Source organism: Meles meles, chromosome 6, assembly GCF_922984935.1.
Source record: "Meles meles chromosome 6, mMelMel3.1 paternal haplotype, whole genome shotgun sequence".
NCBI classification, from domain to species: Eukaryota; Metazoa; Chordata; class Mammalia; order Carnivora; family Mustelidae; genus Meles; species Meles meles.
This window is the reverse complement of record NC_060071.1, coordinates 76,155,385-76,174,602: the sequence shown is the minus strand read 5'-3', so window position 1 is coordinate 76,174,602 and position 19,218 is coordinate 76,155,385. Positions and strand designations below refer to the sequence as shown.

General features: G+C 37.2%; 1 protein-coding gene across 2 annotated transcripts in view; it reads left to right on the top strand.

Moving 5' to 3' along the window:
* WDR72 (WD repeat domain 72) overlaps positions 1 to 19,218 on the top strand; it is a 218,521-nt gene that overhangs the window by 111,930 nt on the left and 87,373 nt on the right. For both annotated transcript variants that reach the window (XM_046007151.1, XM_046007152.1), the window contains exons 15-17: positions 8,638 to 9,455; positions 12,148 to 12,239; positions 16,408 to 16,487. In XM_046007151.1, the coding sequence (XP_045863107.1) occupies positions 8,638 to 9,455; positions 12,148 to 12,239; positions 16,408 to 16,487 (990 nt within the window). The remainder of the gene's footprint in view (positions 1 to 8,637; positions 9,456 to 12,147; positions 12,240 to 16,407; positions 16,488 to 19,218) is intronic.

The following is a 19,218-nucleotide window of genomic DNA, read 5'->3' as shown; positions in this document are numbered from 1 at the left end:
GTGTGTGTGTGTGTGTGCGCGCGCGCGCGCGCGCGCTTGCGTTGGAAAAGAAATAACAATGTCGTGAAATACCCAAGGACAGCAAGATGATGACTAGAAGAGATTAGAAGAGGGGAAGTCTCTTGGGGAAGTGAGTTTTCTTTGGGGGTAGATTTTCTGTAGATGGGTGTTGGGGCATTCTCAGCATAAGGACAAACACAGAGGCAGAGAAATCAGAAAAGCCTAGAAGGCCAAGACAGAGCAGAAGAATCAGGCAGCAGTGACGCACCCACTGCAGTTAGGAGAAAAGAAGGAAAAGATGGTGTTCAGACATAAGCCTGGCTCACCAGGACCATGTTTCCACAAGGTGTCTCAGGAGATGAAGAAACTTTCTTAGTGAGGAGGCTGGTGTTGCTGTAACCATGATTTAATGTGCATTTTAGAGCACAAATAATACCTTTGTGATATTTGAAAGTAAGAAAAAAGGTCTGACTTTTCAGTATGCTTCCCTGAAATTTGGTGAAATGTATGTGCCAAAAAATGTGATTAGGAGGAAGTATGCAATCCTGGTTAGAAATCTAGAACAATATTTTATTTGTAAAATACCAGTGACTAAATGTCTTTTTTTTTTTTTTTTTTAAACTTCTGGGACCACATTCAAATAAGACTTTGTCGCATAGCCGTGGAGTAGAAATCCATTCTTCTGGTGTGACTTTTCTATTCCAGGGATCCCTCTGTTGTTCGATCAGAAGGAAAGGAAGGCCCTGTGAGGTTGAAAGCAAACCTGAGCTTCTCTGGCTTTGCTGAGGCACCACGGGTATCTCGCAGTGATGGGCCTGTCTTTAGAAAGCGCCCACCGAGGCAGCAATGGACTTTACTCTAACCCCTGAAAACAGACTCTGTCTCCTTTTACAGTAAGAGACGCACGCACAGAGCTGGGACCTTTTCCTGGCTCTTCGGTGGTGAACTATCCATAGTAAAGTCGAAGTTACTTTTGTTGACTTCTTATCTTAGAGTGAAAGAGGAATAACCTGCTCTCCTTGGTCAGTCAGTACCATTTCATGAGTAATTCTTCTGATTGTGTAGGAGATAGACACTTCTTTCATTCTGTGAATATTCTTGAATACTGCTATTTGAAAACTATTGATTGGGAAAGTAGAAAATGAAGAAGGGGAAGGAGGAAGAGAAGGAGAAGAAGGGGGAGGAGGAGGATTTTTTTTCTAATTTAATTGTATGGTACACAATCTATCACTTTTTACTTCATTTTTGACTTTCACAATCCGCAGTTATTTTAGAAAAGTATTGAAAAGAGAATTATATTAAAAGTTTTGTCATATGAAGCATCTGAATTAGTTTTCTCTTCTTCAGTTGTTAATTGGTCTCCCCTGCTGGATCCTTGATTGTCATTGGCATTGGGTGAGACTCAGTTCTGGCATTCAGTGTAATCCTTCATTTTCATTTTCTACAGCGTTTGCTATCTACTTTGTGATGGGAATACATCATTTAATAATCAGTCAAAGCCTGACTAATGGGTGGGGTGGGACTTTATGTTAAAAAGGGAGGCACTAGTTTTGTAAGTGATCAGTTCATTAGTGAATGTTTTCCTATAATGATGAATTTTTCGTTTTTATACATCTGTGAATATGGTATTTACTGCAATGAATGCTTAGCTAATGAGGCTCCTTCATACATCTTAGAAATAATAAATAAGAAACACTCTTCTATTCTTGGAGAAATATAAGTCATAGAATGTCATCCAAAGAATAGTCAGGGGAGAAAAATGGATTTGGGAACCCTGACTTGGCTATTTACCAAATGAGGAACCCAACAAGTCACTTTACTTCTCTGTTCCTCATTTTCCCTTAAGATCAGCTAATTTCTAAATTCTTCCTGCTCTTGCATAACCGAATACCTAGAATATTTCTGCAGCTAGCATCTATGTCTTTTCACATAGTATTTAAATATTTGTATTAGGTATTATTGCACACAGTCACAAAAGTGAGAAGAGGAAGGTAGTTTTAAGCATCAGTTTTATCAAACTTATTTTGTGGTTGTAGGTTGGGCAGGTCAGATCCTTTCACAACAAACTCAGTGGGGGATCCAATATGTTTTCAGAGAGAAGTTTTATCAGAACATGTTGTCAGGCAGTGCATTTCCATCTTCAAAGGCAGGGGGTAAGACCAGTCTTGTTTAACCATTTTGTCTTTCTGAATCAGAAAGAAAAGAGAAGAGGCACAAGCTGAACACAGCAGGATAAAGGAAAAATAAGTAAATGAATAGACTTCTTAAAATAAAGATGTTAGACTTACACCTTCACATCTATCACATTTTTTCTTCTAAAGTTTTGGGTCCTTTCGGTGCTTCTTTTTTATGTGTCTATTGGGTTGTTGAGAGTTTGCGTTTTGTGTTGTTGACTTCAGTTTTACTTGTCATTTATTCTGAGTTCTTGTGGGGAGTGGAGGAATAATTTCTGTTCCGCTGGCCATCTGGGATTCACTTGCAGACTTTCTGACTCAGTAGCTTTTCCCGAAGTCTGTGTACTCAGACAAAGAGCTCATTTCTATGTGCCTCTTCCTACTCCCCACCTGCTGTTGAGAGCATTCACATGTAGATATATCAGAACCATCTTACTCCCCAGGCTCCCAAAGTTCAGAGGTTGGAATGGACCATTGTCCCTTAGTGCTACCTCTTGCTGTCCAGATTGTAAACACACCTCCTCTCTTGCTTCAACCCCCGAATTTCAGACAGTGGTTGTAACGGTGATGGGATATTGGGGAAAAGACCAGCACCTTTTCTATTTGTGCAAAGCCTGGACAGCACATTTTGGGGAGCAGTCAGGCAATCAGAGAGCATTCTGTCAGCAACACGTGGACTAATAACTTAAAATTTATATTTAGCCCTCATACTTTCGCAGTGACAGATTCGATGAAATTCTTTTTTGTCTTCAATGACTTGTTCTCGACTTTTTAATTATAATCAGATTGATGAATGTTTCTAAAATACTTTTGTTAAAATGATGGTTTACATATACTTTATCATTCTAGAAGTAATATAATTATATTTATATTTTTTGCACAACGTTATTCAGTCATGATTTAGCAAAACACTCCTATTTTTTAATTTCTTTTAGCAGGCTGTTTTTAATAGAATTCTTGTCGGCAGAATATATTGTGTATAGTACCATATAAATATAAATAAGGTTAACATTTACTATAGCCTTTGCTAAACATTACTAAATATTGTGCATGTCCGGTCTATAATGTGAAAGCTCAGTAATTACTATTATTGACATTTGTTGTCATTCTATATTACTTATGCTCAAAATGATGGTAATACTGTTTTTAAAGTCCATTGATGACATGATTTTAAAAATATACTATTTTTTAACAGAGTTAAACATTTTTAAACAATGATACAGTCTAGAATTATAATACTCATTTTAGGACATTAAGATATAACAGTGGTTTATACTTATAATCTAAATTGACTTGTTTCCAAATGAAAAACAACTTTATTATATGTTAAAAAAAAAACAGCGGGCGCCTGGGTGTTGCAGTTGGTTAAGCTTCTGATTCTTGGTTTAGGCTCAGGTTGTGACCTAGGGTCTTGAGATCAAGCCCTGCATTGGGCTCCTTTCCTTCTCCCTCTATCCCTCCCATCCACCCTCCCCCCCCCCCCGCCTCAAATAAATAAATAAATCTTGAAAAAAAAAACTTGGAATAATATTTATGATTTGAAAATATTCTGAAGTGTTCATTTGCTCCTGAGGCTTAAGGTGATTATGGTTAGGGAGGGAAATTTAGGATTTTTGTTTACAACACTGCAATGGGTCTATTTTGGCTGTGTGATCACAAAATAAGAGGATGAGACCAGACCAGGGAGTGTGTCATATTGCCAGAATCATTGCTATGATTTTGATTGGCCCAGTAATTGAGAAGTCTAGATACTGTGGCCAGAGATTACAGTTTGGGGAAGTGGAAGTGCATAGGAGAGTGGAACTCTGTTTTAGTCTGGTTGATTAGCCTGCAGTTCAGAAGTTATCATAGCTAGAGTTTGGGAATCGGTGACTTCCTTACTTACATACCTCTTCAAGGGTCACAGCAGAATAAATTTGAAACTCAACAGTTTGCAAGGCTTTAATGCAATGTGGCTCCTCTCCTCTCTGGCTCATCTGCATTTCCATATTCTGCCCTCCGTCCATACTAAAATTGTCCCAGTACATGGTCTCTACATATGTCCTCACCCCAACTCCAGCCAACACTTCTTGGGTCTTCTCATGTTCTCTTTGCCTCAAGTACTTGGTCTTGCCCATTTCTTTAGTTCATTTCTCCTTAATCTTTCAGATTGTTGTTTGTTGTCAGTTCTGCTTAGACTTCGTGGGTCATCAAGGTCAGATATGAGGTGCCTGCTTCAGGCCTTCATAGCTTCCCACATTGGCCCTTACTCTGCCCTTGTCCTGGCTATGAGGTCCTTGCTGGGCACGTATCTCTCTCCCTCCTGAGTGTAAATGGTGGGAGCTATAACTATGCAGTTGCTGAGTCCTGTTCCATATTCTGTGGACAGCTACTCATACCATGTTCTACTTAAGAGGCCCCCCGCAAGGACCTCTTCAATGTCTGCTTCATGAATGAAAACAGAGATAAACCCACAGCCTAGATCTGGGTATACTATCCTCCAAGAACATGAAGTAGCATCTCAATTAGAGACAATGATAGGGAATTTTTTTTTTTTTTGGTGGCTTAGAGATTTTTCTTTCTTTTTTTTTTTATTATTATGTTCAATTAGCCAACATATAATACATCATTAGTTTTTGATGTAGTACTCAATGATTCATTAGTTGCATATAACACTCAGTGCTTATCACATCACATAGATAGTGAATATTTCTTAAAGACTGATTGATAGATTGATTGATTGATTTGAGAGAGAGACAGGCAGAGAGAGGGAATATGGAGCAGGGTGGCAAAGGGAGAGGGAGAGAGAGAATCTCAAGCAGACTTCCCACTGAGTGTGGAGCCCAGCTGGGTGCTGGATCTCAGGACCCTGAGATCATGACCCAGGCTGAAATCAAAGAGTCAGATGTTTATTTTACTGAGCCACCCAAGTACCCTGAAAGAATGACAGTATATATTTTTAAGACTCTTGATACATATAACCATGATGTTTCTGAGAAAAGATAAGGCCATCTAGATGTCATCAGAGTCCTGTTAAAATAATCACTCAACAGCATGGGATCCTTTTTGTTTTCTGTAAGTTTGAAAACATTTTAGCAAAGGGAAGGGCTCAAAACCAGTGTGGTATATAAAATTTTATACTTGTTTTATTTTTATTGAGACAAATGGATTAAATACTATGCCCTTCAGTGGTATTTTTGTCTCTTTTGCTCATTTTATTTCCCGAGATACAAGTATTTTGCTAATTAATTTTTGTGAGCTGCTTATATATCTAAAATATTGGCCTTCGATTTACTAGCAAATCTTCTTACACTTTTAAATTTAATCTGATTAACGTATTTTGGGGGAAGGAGACACAATGTTAAAACCATCTAGAGAGCCGTAACTATTATTGACATTTTCCTTGGCAATTCTTATTACCTGGCTGGCTCAGTCAATAGAGCACATGACTTTTAATCTCAGGGTTGTGAGTTCAAGCCCCATGTTGGGTGTAGAGATTACTTAAAAATAAAACTTTAAGAAATAGATATAGTTAAAAGGAGATACTGAGAAATCTCTGCAATTCTATAAAAATGGGATTACACTTTTTAATCTAGGTATTTTCCATAGACACTATGTGAAGTTCTTGCTGTGGTATTATATATTTTACCCAAAAAAAAAAAAAACCCCACAAACCTCTGTTTAATATCTGCTTAGTATTTTAATATGTGCACATATTATAATCTATTTAGCCAAATCTATATTGCGGGACATTCAAGTTATTTTCAACTTATTGATCTAAAAATTTCTACAACGAACATTCTTTTTCATATAATTTTGTGTATCTTTGTAATTTTAGCCTTAGTAAAGTCATTTCTATATCCAAGGTTATATAATATTTTAAGGTTGTCGATACATCTTGCCAATTACCTTTTATAAAGAGATGCCAATTTATACTCATCGTGAAATGTAAGAGAGCACCCATTTCCTCTCTACCTTATCAAAACTAAATACAGTAGTCCCCCTTATCAACACTTTCAGTTACCCATGGGTCAGAAGCCAGTGACCCTCCTCCTGACATATCATCAGGCCAGTGGTAACCTAAAGCTGCACCACAGTGCCTATGTCATTTAGCTCATTTCATCTCATCACTAGACATTTTATCATCTCACATTATCACAAAAAGTAGGGTGAGTACAGTACAATAAGATATTTTGAGAGAGAGAGAGACCACATTCACATAGCTTTTATTACGCTATATTCTTCTAAGTGTTCTCTTTTATTATTAGTTATTATTGTTAATCTCTTCCTGTGCTTAACTTATAAATTAAACTTTATCATAGGTATGTATGCATAGGGAAAAATATAATAAATGTATAGTTCAGAGCTATCTGCCATCTAAGGTGTCTACTAGGAATCTTTGGAACATATAACCCATGGATTAGGGGGCGCTACTGAATTTTAATTTTCAATTCTATATACAAACCTAATTTCTAACTATTAGTGAGCTAGTAAAATAAACATCTGTACCCCTTGGGTACCTGGCAGTCACAAACAAAGATTCTCTCTTGAAGAATGCCTTTTCAACCCATGACTCGAAGGCTTCTCACTGGTAACATTTCCCAAATGCACACACATGCATACACCCATGCACATACACAGTCACAAAACATAAGGAGACAGAAAAGCACCACCAAAATAAAAAAGCAGAGTCATAATCACAAGGATTTTAAAAACTGGAATTATAGATATACAAAATAAGTACCTTTAGAAAAATAATGGTTTAAAAATATAAGGAAGAAATAACTGACTGTAAAAATGAACAGTTTGTTTTTTAAGGGGATCAAATGGAACTGATAGAGATTAAAAATGTAAAACTCAAAATTAAAAAACTCAGTGGATAAGTTAAATGTTATAGTAGAGACAGGTGAGAAGAAAATAGGCAAGCTAAAGGAGAATTCCAAAGTGAATTCTCCAGCATGAGGCACAGAGAGACAAAGAAATAAAAAAAGAGAGAGAGAGAGAGAGAATAGTGTGTCTGACAAATGGGCTCATCAGAGTTCTGTATGGGGTGAAAGGCATGCAGAGGGAAAACATTCAAAAAGGTAGGTCTGAGAACTGAACAAAATTAAGGAGACATAGAAATACTCAGATACAATGTAGGATTGGGGGGAAACATCCACACCTAAAAGAATTCTAGTGATTCTATGATTTTATGCAGAATAGTAAAGACAAAAACATCTAAAAAGCAGCAGAGAGAAAAGACAGAGTGACAGAGTACTAGCTAACATCTCAAAAGCAGCAAAGGAAATCCGAAGACTGGAGAATTATGCCTTCAAAAATGCTGTGAGAAAATAAGTGAAATTAAAATAGTTTACTCAAGGAAATGGTCTTCCAAGGAAAACATTATTCCATTGAGAGGACCTACAAAGTAAAAATTTGATTCTTTGAAGAGAATATCAAAATCGATAAACTTCTGGCAAGAAAAAAAGCAAAAGCAATAATATCAGAAATGAAAAAGGACCCATAGCTACAGGAAGTTTAAAAAATTGATAAGCAAATAATATAAACATCCCTCTGAACAACCATTAAACGATCAAAAGAAATTAAGCATGGTCTAAGTAAGTGGGAGATACAGTCTGGAACTTGACGAACATCCTCAAACTTACGTGAAAGAATAAAAGACTGTATGAACAACTGGATAGGAGAACCTCACCACCAGATCTGAAGTCGTTTTGTAAAGCTATGAAACTATGGAATAGATTCATTGACTAATGTCCCAGGCAGCAGATCAGTGAGAGAAGAACAAGTTTGCAAATGATACTGGAACAACTTGACCAAGATTAAAAAAAAAAAAAACATGAAAAGTATGTCCTATTGCAAACCAAGCACAAAAATGTAAAAAGAAAAGTATTAAACAGTTAAAAAATTATGTGAACCTGGGGCGCCTGGGTGGCTCAGTCATTAAGCATCTGCCTTCGGCTCAGGTCGTGATTCCTCAAGGACCTGGGATCAAGCCCCCACTTGGGCTCCCTGCTCAGTGGGAAGCCTGATTCAGGGCTTGATCCCAGGACCCTGGGATCATGACCTGAGCCAAAGGCAGGCATTTAATGGAATGAACCACCCAGGCATCCAATGTTCTCCTCCTCAATTTTCAGACCCACTTTTTCCCCTTTGTATGTCTTCATGGCTATGTTGATAGGAAGATAAGAAATCAGATATGAAAAGATATTAATCTGATGCTATCTTACTTCCTAGGCCTAATTCATTTTTTTTTTCAAAGAAAAATAAAGGTTTTAGGAAGGGAAAAAAAAGTTTTTAAGGAATATAGACTGTTTAATTTAGAGGGAAGTATTCCTAACAGACAAAATAATTGAAATGGCTTTAGTTGTACTGCTACTTAATACTTTCATTTTATGCCATTTTAATATGGAACTTTTAATAAAATCACTTGAAAAATAAAAACCCTGACAAGTAATTTTTTTTTCCCCTTAATCTTCTTTAGGTTGCTGATGCCAAGTCTTTCTCAGGGCCTTTTAATGTCTTGCCTGTGAAGACAAAATGGAGTAACATTGGCTTTCATATCCTTCTATTTGATCTGGAAAATCTTGTTGAACTTTTGCTGCCAACTCCAATCTGTGACGTTGACCCTTCTAATTCATTCTATGGTAGTGAGATCCTGAGAAGAGCAAAAAGCACAGTGGAGAAGAAAACACTGACGCTGAAAAGAAATAAAACTGCCTGTGGTTCTCTCTCAGCAGAGGTGCAAGCCAAGCCTTTTGGTGAAAACCCAGCCCAAGGAGATAATGCTGTCAAATTCTTAGAAGAAAGTGATGGCATTAAAAGGCAGAAGAAAACAAAGAACTCCAAAAAGATGCACCCTGAGCCATCAAGAAAAGTGGATGCCAGCATCACAATAGATGCAGCTAAATTGTTCCTATCTTGCTTTTTGCCATGGGGACTGGATAAAGAATTAGATAATCTCTGCATTAAGCATCTCAATATTTTAAAGCTTCAGGGTTCTGTTTCTTTAGGACTTGCCGCAAATGAAGACCGCTTCTCATTGATGCTGCCAGGGTGGGATGTTTGCAGTCCTGAAATGAAAACAGACTATTCAAAAGTTAATTTATTTTCCAAAAAAGTTTTGGACTTGTCAAATAAATACACGTCCACTCTTCCAAATCATGTTGGGATGCCAAGAGGACTGGAGAATAATTGTGATTCTTTGCAAGAGTCGGACACTATAGTTTATTTACTGAGCAGACTATTTGTAGTTAATAAGTTAGTTAACATGCCTTTAGAGTTGGCATGTGGAACTGACAGGTAAGATGTGCATAAATATTTTGACTCCTATTATTTGGGACATTAAAAGAATCATAACTATTTGCTGTATTTGTCTCTCTACCCTCCCTCCCTCCTCTTCTTCCTTCCTTTCTTCCTTTCTTCAGATCAAGAGTAAATATGCAACAGCTCCTTCAGCTCAAAACACATTTAAGAAAAACTTCCTCTTAATTCTTTGGGATCAGAGAATAATTTGGGCAATTGATCTATATATTTTAAGATTTATTCGTTCAAAAAATATCCATTGCTCTCATAATATGTGCCAGAAAAATCATAGTGCTGGGTGCTGAATGATTTAATAGATAGGTTGACTGAGAGAATAGACGATAGATAGATTGATACATACACACCTTGAAATCCATTTTCCTTGCTGTGAATTAAATATGAACAAAGAACATTTAAGTAAATGCCAGTGATAATATATTTCATATATCATCGGAGAAAGTTTTACAGTTTCATAGCCCAAGTCCCACCATTTAATTTATACTTTGGTGTACTAAACTAGAGGTGGCAATCAGTAATTCATTTACAAAAAGTACAGTTGAACAAAAATAGCTCTTGTTTTTTGAATATTTAATATCTGTTAGTCACCATTAAGTACTTTACTTACCTGATTTCACTTAATATGCAAGGCTGGCATATAGGTACTATTATTTTGCTCTTTGTAAAGATGAGGATATTGAGTCTTATGGCGTAAAGGTATCAACTCCAAGATTAATTCAGCTTCTTAGAGGTTGATTCAAAGCTGAGCACCAGTCTAATTCCAGAGCCTGATTCATTACTAACCTTAACTCTGTGTGTCTACCTTCTTCTACTGCTAAAATGCAGTATAGTTTTTCAGTCTGACGTTAGAGGATTGAATTTACAATTTACAGCCTGTGTCCTTAGCACTAGCCTACAGAAGAAATTTCTCATTTGATTCAAATGATAAAAAAAAAAAAAAAAGACACATGAAATAAATAGAAAACACCGAAAGTAGGGTAAAGGAATGCGGAAAAAATCTTGGTAGTATAGGTAACTATTTTGGTGTTCAGAGTAAAGAGAATAATTAGTGTGAGGTGAAACCATGGGAATGCTTTTACGGAAAGCACTTCCCACTATGTGGTAGTAAACGGTCCTTGACGTTTCTGTTCTGTGATAGGAGCTCAGTTCCAGGCACTGAACGGTCAGCACCATTCCTGTCCTCAGTGGGCCTACCGTTTGGTAGGAAGGCTCTGTGGATTATTTAGGATCCAATGTTACGCTTCCTTCCATTATAATGCTTCTATACTACAAGGTTTCCCATTTTCTGTTCTGTGACCCTAATATGGAGACATAGACTGGTAAAATTCTGTGGTGTGTATACTAAAATTTTCTCTATTTTCTTTTCTTCTGTGTATATATAATACATATTATATATGTATATATAATACATATATACATATACATATATATGTATATATAATACATATATACATATACATATATAATATGTATTATATATATATAAAATACATATATATGTATTATATATACACACACATACATACACATGTTTAAGTTTCATATAGCCTTCTTTTACTTTTCTCTTCTTCCTATGACTAAGAAAATTACAAAGCACTGAACGTATGATAAGCAAAAAATGCAGTCAGCCTGGAGCCTGAAAACCTGGGAATAAATCCTGCTTTTGTTGTTTAACTAGTCACGTGTAGCTCTGGATAAGTCACTTAGCTCCTCTGAGCCTTGCTTTCCTCATTTAGAAAATGAGGTTTTTGGGCTAGGTGGCCGCTAAGATTTCTTCAAATTCTTGAAAACATGGGTTGCTAACAAATTCTACCTGCCTAATCATCATCCCACAGAGCCAGTGAGGGACTTGGTTACTGTGTGATGGACGTTTTCATTCTGAGTCGGCTGCAGATACGGAGTTCAGGAGGGTGTGTCTGGTGCCCTGAGGGGGGATAGCGGGCTGTCAGCCTGCCTTCCACTAAAAATTGCCGCCATACATTAGTTAACTCTTTACGAAATTCTTCATTAAAAAAAAAAATTATTGAAGGAGTTATCCGAATTAGAGACTGCTTCCCGAAATCAGTCACTTCAACTGGGATCTGCTATTGGACAGCATGGCATTTTTTTGGATATCAAAATAATGTACATTGGATTTTTCCATTTCACTAACATTTCACTGTGATTGTGAATGTGGAGAAATCCTTGTGGGCTTCACAACGGGGTGCATGATGTAACTGCATTTTAAGGAAAGAGTCATCTGCCTATGAGAATATCCCTGAACAATATCTGAAAGTTGCTATGATTAAATCACTGGTCTGGAGTAGAACCCACCTTCCTCAGGTCCTTACAAGACCTGTGGAGAACTGTGGCAGATGTCAACATATTAGGATTCAGAATATATTGCATTAACCACAAATTACATGACCTATCGTAGTGGAGCTCCTCCTGGAAAAGTGAGTCACAAAATAATTCTGATAACCTAAGTTTCAAAACTGGGATTAAGGTTTTAGGTAGGAACAAAGTTGGGGAAATTTACCCAAGAGAGTAATGTTGGAGAACATTGCTAAAAAAGTAACGTGTGTTCAGTTCCCGAATTTTTTTGAAATGGTCATACACTCAAATCTTCAATTTATTTCTAAAAATACTTTTCATATATCTTTAATGATATCCTCTATTTTTCCCCCAACAGGTCTTTCAAAATGGAATCTGTGCACAACAAGGCAAAAAGTCCTGGGAATGAAGTTTTTACTATTTCAAGCTTCTGTGGTTACTTACGAAATGGTAAAGGACTTACAGATACAAGTCTGATTTTTTTTTTCTCTATGAAATAGAATAACTGGCCCATCTATAACCAATTCTCCTGCTACAGTTTGGGATGAGCAGTGTTTGCATTTACTGTTTGATTTAGTCTGCATTTCACATGGCTATACTTTTGTATTCTGCTTATATTTGAAATATATGTGATTTTTTTATTAAAATGAATAATGTTACAAGACATATAATGTGATGAATTTTATCAAATGATCTTTGAAATGCCTGAAAGTCTGAAACTTTTTGGCAAAAGAAATATTTGGATATTAAATTAAGGTCACCTGTGATTTAGGGGGAAGTTTATTACATCAGTATCTTTATTACCAAGTAAATGATTATTATATTAGAGAATTTTATAGCTTTTTCAGAAGGTTATATAATGATCCTTGAATTCTTCTGAGTAATAGTCTTGGTGTTTAGATTTTTTTTTTTTGCTGCCAGATAGTCAATTTATCCTCAAAACCTGCTTCTCTAAATCTTTGACATCTCAGTAAATGGCAAATCTGCCCTTCTAGTGATTCAAGCTAAGAATTTTGGTGTCATTTTGACTCACCCCCCCCACCTTTTTTTTTTTTTGCACCCCACATCCAATCTTTTTGTAAATATATTGGTTCTCCCTTCAGAATATATCCCAGATTCTGTTTCTATTTACCCACAGACCCCATCCCAGAGCCTTCATCCCTCCTTGCCTCCTAACCACCCTTTCGTCTCCTGTTTCTCCTTCCTGTACTCTATTCACCATCAAGCAGCCAGAATGACCCATTGGAAACTAAGTCAGAAACTTATGCTTCTGCTTAAAACCTTTCAGCTGCTTCTGTTCCACTCTGAATAAAAGGCACAGTCTTTAGGAGAGCGTACAAGGCCCGATATAACCTGGTTGTTCTGCTTCTTTTTTTTTAAAAATATTTTGTTTATTTATTTGACAGAGCAAGAGATCACAGGCAGAGAGGCAGGCAGAGACAGAGCGGGAAGCAGGCTCCCCGCTGAGCAGAGAGCCTGATGCCGGGCTCGATCCCAGGACCCTGGGATCATGACCTGAGCTGAAGGCAGAGGCTCAACCCAGTGAGCCACTGAAGTGCCCCTGGTTGCTCTGCTTCTGTCATTGCACCAACCACCACTCCCATCTGACCTCATCTCTTTGAACTTATACTTACCCCTTGCTTCACGTGATCCAGCTACACCGAACCTTTTGCTCTGACCCAAACAAGACGGGCAGGTCTTAGGGTCTTTGTGCTAGCTCTTCTGCTGCCTGGAATGCTCTTTCCTCAGATCACAGAGGTCAACCGGCTGCCTCCAGCCTCCATCTTACATCCTTGGTTCTTGCTTGGATGCCATTTTATCAATGAAGGTGCCCTCCTTTCTCCCCAGTACGCTCTGTCCCATTCCCTCTTTTACTGTTTTCCATAATTCTTTTCACTCTCTAATGTAATATATATCTTTTTTTTTTTTTCATTTGCCATCTGTGTCCTGCTACTAAAGTGTTAAGCTCCATGCGGGTTATTATTTTTTTATGACAGTTTTATTTACTGCTATATCTCCAATTCCCAGAACAAAGCCTTCAAGGAATTAAGCAAATACCTTTGGATTCATGTGTGAATAGTAAATAGAATAATGGTTTTGGAAACAGATGGCTGAGGTTTAAGATCTAGTTCTGCCGCTTTCTACTTGTACAGCTTTGGGCATGTCTTTTACTCCTTTAAATCTGTATTTACTACACTTGTAAAATGGGAATGAGATTTTAGACTTGGTGAAGTTTTGCATTATGCCATCGACACATGGAGATGCCCTGAATAATGGTCCATAGGGGCCTTCTCAAGGCTACTAAAAAGAATATTTGGAATATTTTAAACTGAGAGTTATTCATAGCTTCCAATTTTTGCGTGTCTAGTATACTCAAAGAATTAAGCCATTGGCTTTACACATATTCTCTCTATATAGAAACAATCTTGCACGCTAGGAAGAACGATCTTGTTTTACTTTTGGGAAAGTTGGGGCTCAGAGAAGTTAGATGATTCACTCAGAGGCAAAGAGCTGCTGAGCAGAGGGGCCAGGATTCCAGGCCAACTCTGGTCCCAAACCACTTGCTCTTTACATTACATCAGCACGCTTCTCAGGATTCCAACTAGGATTCCCTCTAAATGGTCCCAGTGTGGGCTGCCTGCCTTCTCTTCAAGCCGTAGCCCTTATTAGGGCATTTCTCCTTTTTACTTTTTATAACATTGAGAAAAGGATTCGAGTTTAAAGCAGAATGTAAGTGATTTCTGCAGAGATGGAGATAATTGCTAACCAGAGCCGTGGATGCCCCAGCTTTTCCTCCAGTAGCCCCAACCAAAGTAGCAGGAGCAAGTTTACTACTGAATAGTCTCTCCCATGTTTAGAGGCGGCACTTGCAGCACGTAAGATTCACGTAGACCCTAAGGAACATGGTTTTGTTTTAGTAACTGGAAGACGGGAGGTGAAAGTAAAGGAGGGGTTCGCTTTATGCTATTAATTTGGTAAAGTCAAAGCCTGAATAAAATAATACTCTGAGGTGCTCATTCTAAAGAGTGGTAGGAGCCACTGCCCACTTCTGTCAGCAAAAATGGTGACTCAGTACTATTGGTAAGCCTGGGGTGTTTTCTTTGTATCTTTCTCTCTGATGTTGCAATTAATTCTTTAGTTCACTGACATGGCCAAGAAAAGTTGGCTCTCATTTCTACCTCATATTAAAATTTTAACATCACATTAAAGTGCACTGTGAAGTACCCCATGATGCCAGTAAGTAGCTAAAGTTGAGACCAATACTTAGCTTTGATGGTAGAGTCACAAGGTCAACAGAATGAGAGAGGAGGGGAAGGACAGAGATCAAAGGAAAATTTTCTCTTACCTGCTGTGCTCACAAAGAAATGGAAAATATGACTTCAAAATCGTAGTGCTCTATCATACTTACATGTTTTATGCACTGATCTTGGTCATTTCAAATTCATATCGTATGTTCCATCAGGGAAAAATAACGATATTAATGAGTCAGAAGTTTCATATATGTCTCTTTAATATTCTCAGTTCACATTATGTTTAATACTTCCTATCACATTTCCCATGACCACTAATATATATAAAAATATATATATAACATATAATATTTATAAAATATATATTTGTGCATATATACACACATATGCTTATCTACTAATATATAAAATGGTGATTCAATGAAAAGCATACTGGACTAATACTAACTTAAAGAGTTGATGCCAGAATTTCAAACACATATTAATACATTCATTTAAATAGATGATTAGAGTAATTTTCCCTCCAATGCAAGCCGTCATCATTTTTCCTTATCTCACTCCCAGGATCTGGCACCTAGATAATATACTTTAGCCATCAGAAAGCCTTAATTGATCAATTTTTCATTTGGATGATAATATGTACATTTTCAATTAATGAAAAGGCTCTTATTAAGTGCTTTTTTGTGTAGGGGGCTGCTGGACACTCTGTGGATCAATTTAAATAAACCAAGCCCTAGCTCACTCTTAAAATTTCACACTGAACATTAAGGCAAATAGATAGAAAGGACTTTCAAAAGGGCAAACTTGAAAGAAACAATACATAACAAAATGAGTCAGATTAAAACCTAAGTGCTAGATCTATTGATCAGAGTAGTATGGTTGGGTAAGGACAAATCAAAGGAAGTCTTTTATATGATTTTTGTGTGATAGATGCTAATTCATGGCAAGGTGGCATGTCAGGATCTATTTGCATGAGGAAGGAATTGTAAAATTTGGCCATCTGTTTTGGGTGGGAACATTATTCATTGCACTCTGTTGGCAAAAGTTGTGAAGATGGGTTTAGGGTATAAAGATGAACTTGATTTGATGTGAATATTTATTCATATAATTATTAGAAATAGAAATAAATTACTAAATGGTTCTTGACTGGTTACACATGAAAATCATTGGAGGTACTTTTACAGAGTATTCATTCCTGCCCTACCACCTCCCGGGGCCGATTAAATCAGAATCTCTGAACCCGGACATTGGTGTTTGTGGAGAAAATGCTCCCCAGGTGACTCTAACATGGAGCCAGGGTTGAGGATCATTGGGTTGCATGCATGTTTTAATAGTCTCAAGAACAAGTGCGTTCTCTGTATTTCTAGGTAAGAATGAAGCCCATATACCTGAAGCTGACGTTTCACTTTTGAAGCTCATTTCCTGTTGGAGAGACCAGTCTGTGCAGGTATGACATAGCATGTCCTTGAAGTTGTTAGAACAGTTCCCTGCTGGGCCTTTTATTCTGTGAGTGGTTCAGTCATACTCTCCTTATCCCAAGAGTACCCACAAGTGGCTACTGTTGTCCTCACAGAAAATTTCCTTCCCGGGCATTTCACTTAACAGGACAAATGCAGAAACTAATAATGAGGGAAAAAGTAGAGAAGGACATATGCAAGGATGCACAGGTTAGGTGGGATGAATAGGGGCCCTGAGGAAGGGATGTTCTCGTTGTTACCATACCTTATTGCCTAGTGATGTTCCAGTTTGTGGCAGAATTGTCTGTTATTTGATTTTAAAAATATGCCATGACATAAAAGGCCCTAGGCCTGGGAATTTGGTATGTGGACTTAGGAATTACTTTTCTGTCTCGAAAGTACCTCATCTATAAGCTGTTCGAGAGAATGGGTTTCTTCAAGGCCCAATTTAAGTCCTTCTATCTCTTTTAAAGCTTTTGTGGATCCTAAAAGCTTACTGGGTAGCTTTGTATATTGTACAATAAATATCTGTGTGTTGATTAGATGAATATTTATTGGAACTTCATTCTTTTTCATGCGCTTAATAAATGTCAAATTTTGCAAGACAAGCATAGCAGTAATTCCAATTACAAATGCTTATTAAAAACAAAGAAAGTTAACTCAGAACATACTGTGGGGCTGACACCACAAAACCAAATAAACACGGTTGGAATGGTTATTGAAACACGTTACCATGGCCTGTGAGTTTCTACATGGTTTGCCACTAGCCTAACCTCTTTATTCATCATTCTCCCCCCTGCTGTAACTAGCCACACTGACCTTTTTATTTCCAAAATACACAGTGCTCATTTACACCTCAGGGCCTTACTGTTCTCTTGGGCTGGAATTCTGATTTTTCCATTCATTGTTTGAGTTTTACCTCAAAAGTCAACTCCTCCAAGAAGTCTTCCCTGATTACCCACCCCATGTTGTCACCACTCCATGCCTCCAGTCACTATGGCATTACTCAGTTTTATTTTCTTTGTTGCGGTTGCTTTTAATGGAAACGATAACGTTTGCTTTTTTGCTTGCTTATCTTCTGTCTTCTTGCTCTCGTTGAAGCTTGCTGAGAGCAGGGACTCAGTCCGTCTCACTTACCCCTCAATCACCAATGCCCAGAAAAGTAGTAATCATGGCAGCCTGTCAATAAATATTTAAAAAATATATGACTGCTATGCAAAAGCCTCTTGGACAATCAACTAAACATTAGTACATTTTTATTTTTACCAGGGTGTTAGCAAACATCCTAAGAGTCTCTATTAAAGGCAAGATTTTTTTCCCCCAGTAGCCTAAGAATTCTTCCCCAAGGGGAAAAAAATTCTGAAGGAAAAGAATTCAACAGAAAATTTATCCTGAATTGCTCTAACTAAAGGTCTTTTGCAGTTGTTCATTTGGCCTTCAAATAAATGTTAATGTGATTTGGACATGTTTGGACTAATGGACCTTTAAGGTTCTATGATTCTATGACCTTGTGTAAAAGTCTGGCAGGACGACAAATGGGACCAGAGCATTTATTACTCACTTTATAGGAAGTCCAAGCGTCAAAGTTCTCCTCTCATCTCTGCCGCTAACCGGATGAATAACTCTGGAAGATAGGTGTAGCTTGTTGATTTTTTTCCTCACTTGTAAAATGGGAATGAAAATTCCTGGGTCCTCTGGGAGCAACAGAGCCTCTTGCATTTAAATGCTTCGTTAACCAATCCTCAAATTCCTTTTAAAGCTGTTCATTTAAGCAGTTAGTCAAATCATGTTAAGCTGAATCTACTTCTTAATGTATTTTAGGTGGTAATGGAATGTTTCTGTCAACTAGCAAAATCCTACCTCACAAAGTGAAGAGAGGTGGGGATAAGAATGTGTTAATTTTGCAGATGAATGAGTTCATCTGGAGATTGCCTCTTTTGCCTCTAATGCATGTAATATGCCCCACAGAGAAATAAATGCCGAAAAAGCAACAGTAATGTTTTGGGGTTGCTAATTTGCGTGTTTCTGAAGCTTCATTAAAATTCCCTGGATTTTATAATCTAACACCAGTGGGTGAAATCATGACATCCAGGCCTCTAGGGACAAGTATTGCTTTCCCAGGAGATGCTGCAAAGATGTGAAAAGTCAGTGTGGACCAAGTGTTGAGAAAATGCTTTTCTTCTGGAAATTCTGGACATTGGAACCACAAGCAGTCCACGGGGGCTCTTGTGAGTCTTTGTAATGCTCTGTGCTATTTTATAGAACTTTGCTATGTCAAGGTTTTAGTAGAAAACCATTAAAATTTTTAGCTTGCCTATGGCATAGTAATACTTCTAGTAATAAGTATATGGCCCAGATTTGTGGCTGTCTCTTTCCAGCCAATGGATTTGTAAATCTTCATTTAAATCTCTGCACATTCCCTCATAAGAGTGTAATGCTTTGCACATCTGTCTTTTCAAAGAAAATTATTTCTATGCATTTGGGAGCTGGCTTTACAGCTGCAGTGCTTTCAATTCTAGCTCATTATTAAATTCAAAAATTTATATAATATATTCTCTAAAAATTTTATATTTTGTTGGGGAAAATTCTATCCCTACTAACTATTGCAAAATTTATCTACTATATTTATATACTAAAGAGATTAAAGTATTGATAGTCAGAAATTATCGATAAATTCTACTTTCTACACTTTATATTTTTTAAATACAGAATCTATTTCAA